At 40.0% G+C, this 8,646-nt stretch overlaps 1 protein-coding gene across 1 annotated transcript in view; it reads left to right on the top strand.

Annotated features, from left to right (window-relative positions):
• Window positions 1–8,646, top strand: part of MAGI2 (membrane associated guanylate kinase, WW and PDZ domain containing 2) — a 527,738-nt gene that overhangs the window by 456,423 nt on the left and 62,669 nt on the right. The window contains 3 exon segments of the mRNA XM_009328383.1: window positions 3,680–3,872; window positions 4,874–4,960; window positions 6,983–7,231. Of these exon segments, the coding sequence (XP_009326658.1) occupies window positions 3,680–3,872; window positions 4,874–4,960; window positions 6,983–7,231 (529 nt within the window).

Here is an 8,646-nt window from a genome sequence, read left to right as displayed (position 1 = left end):
CTGCACTTAGCCTCAAGGTTGCTATCTCTATTTCAGGGCCTGCAAGTACAAAAGCGTTTTTCCCCCAGATGTATCAATCTAACAGACTTTATGTCTCCCTGCAAACCATGTCTCAAAGTCCTCAGGAATGAGTAAGATCCTAGCTTGAGGCTGAAGATCCTATGAGGCAAAAAGGCACCTCCTCAGAGCTAGGTGTTGCAGTGCTGAACTTCTCAATTCTCACTCCCTCTTTGTTGCCCATCTACTTGTGTTCAATGCTCAAATTCATCACTAATAAAGACGACAGATGTACTCCACTTTTTTTAGTTTCCATCTATTTTGTATTCAAAATACAAGACTTCTTAACTCTGTTTTCTCTCCTCCACTGCATCCCTGCAGTGGACAGCCCACCTGCAGCCTCCCATTCCTTTCACCTCCAGAAAAGGAGAGGCAGTTTCTGCCTGTCCTCCAAACCCCTGCATTTCCTATGAAACACGAACTGAGACACTTTGAAATGTTTGTTTCAGCTCTCCTGCGGTGCAGTCAGGTAACACAGAACAAAAGGAAGCTTTCACTGACTTTTGTCTTTGTGTTTTGGCTTCTAAAAAGGAATATGGATTGTTCAGCAGAAGGCAGTAAGTTTTTCAAAGACACAGAATCCACATAAAGTTTTTTTAGAAGGATAATGCTGGCACTATAGAGGGACTGTAGCTTAGTTTCCTTCTAGTTATATCATCTACCTCGCACCTTAGAAGAAGAAAGTGATGCTGGACTACTCCACTTTCCATATTTGTAAGCACGAAGATGCTTTCCAAAGGAAAGACTTAAATTTATTGAGAAATTTCAAATATCAAGACTGTGCGTTGTGCCAGTTCCAATCACCTCTCAAATCTCATGAGATCATACCACCACAGGTATTTATCACACCTCCAGTAACTTGAGGAGTTAGAGATAATATGACTCTATCATGGTGAATTATATCACTGAAAGATTGCAAATATACGTAAATTGGAACTTTACTGAAGTTGCAAATTGCTGTCCTAAAGCGGAGAAGTATTTTGGATACATTTGTGCAGCTCAAACTCAAAATCACAGGAACATATACATAATTACACTAAGAGTTTCACCTTTTCAACACAGATTGACTGGGATTCTTCTCAAAAATGCCTGCAAGATGTATGTCTATATTCCTTTTATGATGAGTGCCAAGAAACAGACATTTCTAAGACATAACAGATGTCCATAGAGCAAAACGTTAGGATAACGCAGACCACACCTTAGGAACTCCTATTTTTGGCAATGATTAGACAGAGTTCAGATAATTAGCTTGGATTTAGACACCACGGACACTTAAAATTAGGTGACATGAATCACACCTTTTATGTGTATTACTTAAATTTCACTATGTGCCTGTGAAGCTACTGTGTTCTATTCATAGAAACTGAAACACAAAGTCAAATAATTACCAAGAATCACAAAGAAACTCAGTATCAAAACAGATTAACATGTACCAGTTAATAGACCCAGACTTCAATTACAGATTATGCTCTGTCACAATCTTCCTAATCCCAGCATTTCCCATGTTTAATCTCAAGCAATAGGTGAAGCTTTCCCTTTTTTCTACAACACGCTCTTTATTGCCTACATGTCATCATCCTTTCCTCACACATTCAAATCTCATGCCAGTATGAAACTCCATTACAGAGGTAATATAATCCTGATAAGTATTTTTCCAATTTGTGGTTTTTTTGTAGAATTTATAACTATTATGGGAACTACTCAGCCATGAAATGAGAGCAGATACTGGATAAGAAACAAGTTCAGACACAGAAAATGAAAAAGAAGGAAAATTAAGGGATTTTTTGCTATTAAATATACCAAATAACAGTTATGGTGGCCATCATCTTGACAAACACACCTACCTGAAGTGTTTAAAGTAGGACTCTGCTGCTTATGTTAGGAGTCAGTTCCACCGCTGAGATGAGTAACACAATCACATTCCACTGTGGACATGTGAAATATCAGCAATAATTACTTAATTAGTCAAAACTAGAAAGAGGTTTTGCACTGTGCTGTAGATACTGATGACCTTCCATGCTGTGAGCTGCATTTGTGTTTCTCCAAAGGTTAAAGATGCACAAATTGTTCAATACTTTCGCAGCCAATTATAAAGAAACTGCAAATGCTCAATAAAACCAAAGGGGGAAGTCAGTCCCTATAATCTTCCAAGCTGCAGATCGTTATCACCCATCTCTTCCCAAGATAACTAGGAAAAAATTCTTACTCATGTGAGATGCCCAAATGTAAAGGTTTTGAGAATACTTTGTGAAGATCTAGCTAAATGTAGCTTTGGACAGCTTTTTTCCTATCCAGTAAAGGAGCATAAATATATATTTCATAGCTGGATTTTGCACAAAGTATTTTCCAAAGCTTTGAGGTATATTCTTTCACTATTTGAAGAACAGAATGAAGAACCTGAAAGACTCTCTCTGGCAACTCAGCCTGGCACTGTTTAACAGGATCCCAGGAACACCAGGAAGCAGGAAAATGCTGCGTCGTGTTCTCTCTTTGCTAAGTTTTGAAAGCAAAAGGGAGCCAAAGGGAGGCTAGAAACCGGGGAAAAATCTCCAGGCTCCACATGGGGTTTCATTTAAACACTCTGCTGGGATACTTGCAACTCTGCAGCTAAGACCACAAAAAAAACCACAAGACCACCTGTGTGACTACCACATCTAGCCTTTGCAGTTCATCATGAAAAGCAATACTTGATAGCTTTTTTCTTTTATTTTTTAAAGCAGATTGTCACACGGTATGTCATATCCATCATTCTGTGCTCACTCTCACACTGAACAAGAGAAAGGAAAATTTGGAACACGCTTTGCGAGTGCTTTAATATTCTTTCAAAGAAAGGTTTTGTTTGAATCAATCTCAACTGTTCTACCAGTTATTCCAGAGGGAAAATATATATGTCTTCTTCTAATAAATTATGTGAATTTATGTGCATAGAAAGTGAAGAAAGTCATTAAAAGGTTTTGAACAGATTTTTTACTAGTTTATATGTCCCATACAAATTACATTTAGATGTCGATTTGGGAAAGCAACATCTGCCCAGAGTAAGCTGACATTTTTCCTCTTTTTCCATTTTGTTAATCAACCACTACCTGAGCAATTATTCATTATGAGTAACAACATTGGATATAGCACTTCTTTTCCCCTAGATTCCCAAAGCAAACTCTGTGTAGTGGGGTCACTTCCACTACTGACCCCAAGTGTATTACTCCAGGTGTGAGGAACCTTCAATAAGAAATATGCAGACTAACTAATTTTAAGTCAAAAGGACCTTTACGTGGAATTAATCTGTTTAGATCTTCTGCAGAGTGTAGTCTATATAAACTCAACACTCCTTATAGACAGATTATCTTGATTTGAAGGTATCAGGTAGATCATCCTTAGACCAGGATTCTCAGGTGTATCACTCCTACACACGTAGGAAACATCTTACCTTCTTACCAAAGGCAAGGAAGCATCTTCAATCATACCCACAGAAGAGGAGCACAGCTTTCAGACACACACAGATCTCTTCACCTGCACTGAATCACTAGCTTAGTTTCAAAAGAAAGGGAAAATCACTGCAACATTCATGGCACTAAATTGGAGGCTCAGTGTATATATGATGGGGTTTTGTTTCTTTGCTGCCTAGATTCTCATTGGAGCAGTAATTGCCATGGGCTCAGCAGACCGAGATGGTCGTCTCCATCCTGGTGATGAGCTGGTGTATGTAGATGGGATTCCAGTGGCCGGCAAAACCCACCGATACGTGATTGATCTTATGCATAACGCTGCCCGAAACGGCCAAGTGAATCTTACTGTGAGGAGAAAGGTGCTGCCCACAGGTGAGTGAAGGCTGGGAAAGGTGAAAGGAAAAACAGATCTCAATGCTGGCAGCACAAAGAGGTGCTGTTTTAAGAAAACAGAGAAAATTAAAATCAAAGTGAATGTTTGTGTCATTTTGAAGAAAGAATGATTGTAAATATGTGTCCCTTGTTTCTGTGACAAAAACACTACAGCTGAGCATTGTTTCCTTCAGAAGCGGAAACAATATCGGTAACTCCGGTGTGGTGATCATGAGTGCTCTGGATTTGTTCCATTCTGTCTTGGTCTGTGCTGTCTCCTCTTGTCCACTTTTGGGAAAAAACATTCACCTAAGTTAAAGCTGTTAAAGTTGACTGTGTCAATAAGCAAACAGAGAAAGGCTCAAAGACTGTTAACTGTTCAGGGCAGGAACTCATTTCACTCTTGTATGTGTTAAAAGCCCATTTCTGGTCTCACTGATGTCATCTGGAATTTCCCTCCCCCCGACTGCAGCACAAGCTGGCTGAAAACCTTCCGTATGGCACAAGCGGCTCCTAGGAACAGGGCCGGATCCTCCCTTCAAGCAGACACATTCAGAAAATAAACCTAAAACAATATGAAGAATTTGAAGTAAATTAAACCTTTAGACTAGCTCGGTCTCAATTCTTGAAAAACACTGGAACCTGGAAAAATGTGTGGCAGTATCTGTTAAAGCTTTAATGGGAGAATTTGCTGCCGTTCCATTGCAACCTTTGCTTACTCGGGGAAAGAAGTTTATTTAAGAACTTTTAAAACATTTGTGGTGAGTACACTTCACTGAGGCACCAGAAATGAGCAAAACCACGTTCCCAGCCTGTCCTGTCTTCTGCCTCCCCGTGCCCTAGATGCACTGTCGTTGCCTGCGCTGTTCCCCTTCGCTCCCCTGCCAAAAAGCTGCCCTCCCACTCACCTTCGTCTTCACAGTCCCCCTCCCACTGCGGCACCGCAGCTCCCTGCCAGCCGCGCTCTCGCAGGACTGACTTTCTTCTGTTACTGACTCCAGAGTCCTCCAGCCAGAAAGGTCCCCCTCCGCCCGGCGCGACGCCCCCTCGCAGCTCCCCCAGCGCTAGGAAAATGGCCAATAACCAAGGTAATCCGCCGAGCACTTGCGATTAGCACCTTTCCCGGGTCAGCCGGCTGTACAGACTGCAGGCAAAATTAGCAAGAGGATTAGCACAGAGTAGATGCCAGCCTTCGCTGCTGCTTGTTAAATATTAAATAAAAGGGTCTATTAGACACTCTGGTCTCCTGGCACAGAAAATTAAGCAAGCTGGTAAAACACCTGGAGTTATTCTTGGGCCTTGAGAGCGCCACACCGGGGAGTATAGTGTGTAACTCATTAATGTTTAAGCATTTCAGGAGCTGAACAGGACTTTAATTTAGTGTGTTACAACATAAACTTTGTGTAAAAAATTTAAAACAACTGATGTTGGACATGACTGAAAAATGCTATACTAACACATCAGGCCAATTGATTTCGTGCGAATTTCTCACTAGCATGAATGTATACAACAGAGGGATCTGGGGCTTTCCTTACCTGCCTGATAGCTGACGTACATACCTTAGCCCTCGCATGGAATTGCCATTTTGCACAGATACTTACCCAGATCTGGAACAGAAAATCACCATTCACAAGCTCTGGAAAACAATTTGATTAGGAAAATGTGGTATTCAGAACAACACAGATTAAAATACCATTTTTTCACAGGCAGAAGCAAAATGTAATTTTTCTGATGAACATCTATTGCACAGCTGACAATTGAATAGCCATTTAAACTTTCCCTCCTTTATCTTTTTTTTCCTATACTTAATGGCATTCTGTTGCATTCTTTTATGGCCAAGCCAGCTCTTGGTCATTCTGCAGGGTAAGATAATTTCCTTTCTGTTGCAGCCATACTGACATAAACAATATTCAGCTTTCTGAAACATGACAGCCAGAAAATGAGATCTCTCTTGTCACTGACTATGGCATTTAGTTGCAGATTTGGTTCAATAACTCTTGGAGATTTTCAATTCTAATGCAGGAGTATAATAATTGTTTGTTTTTCTTCCTCTTTATTCTCTCTAATCACTTTATTTCATAGTTGCAGAAGGACTGCTAAAGGACACACCTGAATGAGAAAACAACAGCTTGTCCTTGGATGATGTTTATTTTATTAATATATACACACTGAAGGTCTAATTTGCAAGCTCTCTTCCTAGGATGTATGTGTGTATGTGTAAGCTCTTCAGGTGTTCAGTAGAATGACTCTGCCACTCTCATTGCTTTGAACAGAAAACGTATTCCTTACATTCATCCGAAAGTTCTGTATTAAAACTGTCAATAAATGCTGATTTGTGTAAACAACTTAGATCTGCGAGGAATATAAATCTTTTATCCCATCTGGAAGTATAACTTTACTGTTTTCAATTGCCAAAATGCTTGTACTAAAAAAGTGTGTAATCCCACAGGATTTAACTTGTTCCCTGTTCTTGTTACTATAAAGCAATACTGAAGTGTGGATGGACTCCATTTTCACTTCTGTCCTTTGAACTCGCCACACAAGAGCATCTTCAAAACCTTTAAATGACCACTGCTTCGGTCACGACACACACAGAAAAACTATTTGTGATTATTTTTCATTGTATAACTGCTCTGTTCCATGAACATCTTTTGAGCATGCTAATCAACTTGTAAGAAGAACATTATGCAGCTAATCCTAATGACTCTATGTTAGCTGCCTGCTTAAATTCTTTTAATCCAAACACAAATAATTTTATATTGGATTAGATGGTCACATTTTCCTCCTGATGACAGATCAACCAGCAGAGAAGGCAATGGTGCTTGCTAACTTTTTTGCAATCCAGATAGCCAGTTTCTTACTTTCCTTTCCTCTCTTTTAGATAGCTTAGCAGTGAGTGTTCATGCTTGCTTTATCTGACTGCCCTTGAAGGTTTTGCATAATTGTGTAGATTCCTGTCTCTCTGCATCTATTACAGCTCTTAGGTTAATACTTGCGGTAGTCTGGGCCATAGACAGCCAACTGTATTCATGTTGCATTAGCAAATGTAGTGTAAGTCACAAAGCCACTGAGCAAGTCAGACTGTAATACTGGTGCGATTTATGTTGTAGGAGAACCGTGCCCAGAGAATGGCAGAAGCCCAGGCTCGGTGTCTACGCACCACAGTTCGCCAAGAAGTGACTACACTACTTATGCTAACAGTAATCATGCTGTCTCAAGTAGCAACGCTACACCCCCCGAGGGCTTCACTTCTCACAGCCTGCAAACCAGTGACGTTGTGATCCACCGCAAGGAGAATGAAGGTTTTGGCTTTGTTATCATCAGTTCCCTAAACAGGCCCGAATCTGGATCCACAATAAGTAAGTAAATCACATTTTTCAGCTTATATTTTTCCAAGTTCACCCCTAATTAAAAAAATTAATTAATTAAAACCTGACACCTACTAATTAATCACTGCACAGGTTAAAGCTGAAGGGACTCTCAAGGTTGCTTCCAGGGGCACCATTTGTCTGTTGTGTCTTGGATAAAACCAAAGGTTATTCTGGCCTCCGAGGTTCTCTGCTTCACACACTCATTTGGCTGCCAGAGTACGACAGGATTCACACACAAAGTAGATTTTCTCTGTTCCTATATCCCAAAGAGACACTCTACAAGTAACTACGGTGCATAAATTATTCCTCCACACACAATTGGATTATACTTTTTTTTTTTTTAATCAAGATGAAGTTCAGGAACTTGAAATTAAAGCTGAGATCACAGCAAGCCCCATGACAGCAGCTGTCCAGTTAGGGCACTGCAGAAGCAACTGGAAAATGGGAAAACTGGTTAGACAGAGGTTCAGGGAGGTTGATCTTTTAATTAGCTGGACTATACATAGTATAAAAGTTATGACTGCGTACAAGGAGATGGTGAATATAGTGGCAGGATCTGCCCTTAATGATTATAGTTCGCTTTCTGTCCAGAAAACTAATGTTTGATGGGGCTCAACTTTATTGCTTAAATATAGGCATCTGGAGCCATTTGAGATGTCCTAGGTACCTCTAGGGAGAGGTCAGGCAGATGTGACATAGGACCTACAGGAGACTCAGACCCTTTGGTAGTGACAGCTGCAGGCATTTAACCAACTGTGAGCTGAGCCCCTTGGAAGGAAGAAGCATAAAAGCCTTTATGTTGAGAGACATCCACATCTCCCACCAAATCCATCTGAAATTGTGAATGCTAACCACTGCTGAAAAACCAAGACAAGTGAGAACATTTGTCATTTTGCAAGTTGCAGCCCAATGCAGTCCTTTTCCTGCATTCAAAACATGCTTTGAAGGAACTGTTCTTTTGCCCAAAACTGCTTCCTGAGGAAATAAAATAACAATTTCAACTCTTAGGGCCAAACTTCACTCTTCTAAATTCATAACGGAAAAGCAACTAAGAGACTACTGGGAAAGCCATATCTCACAATAGCAAATGACCTCAGAAAACTTCTTTGCAGTATTTCATGATCATGCAGTTATTAAAAGAGTTGCTTTTCATATTACCTCAGCTGAATTTTAAAATTGCGTGATTGCCAGAATTAATATTTTAACAAAACCATGGATAATTAGCCTCTTGGGACTCTGAGTTTTCACTTTATTGAACATAATAGCCAATTGGAAGTTCTTTGCAGAAGATCAGACAGGAAAAAAAAAATATATAGAGAGAGGACATTGAGATACATGCATATTAATCAGTTAAGTCAGTCATTAATTTTTCAAGAAAATTATTTCATAGGTAGGGTTTGTGG

Source organism: Pygoscelis adeliae, unplaced genomic scaffold (genome assembly GCF_000699105.1).
Source record: "Pygoscelis adeliae isolate BGI_AS28 unplaced genomic scaffold, ASM69910v1 Scaffold267, whole genome shotgun sequence".
NCBI classification, from domain to species: Eukaryota; Metazoa; Chordata; class Aves; order Sphenisciformes; family Spheniscidae; genus Pygoscelis; species Pygoscelis adeliae.
The sequence above is the reverse complement of the archived record's forward strand: the minus strand, read 5'-3'. Positions and strand labels throughout refer to the sequence as shown.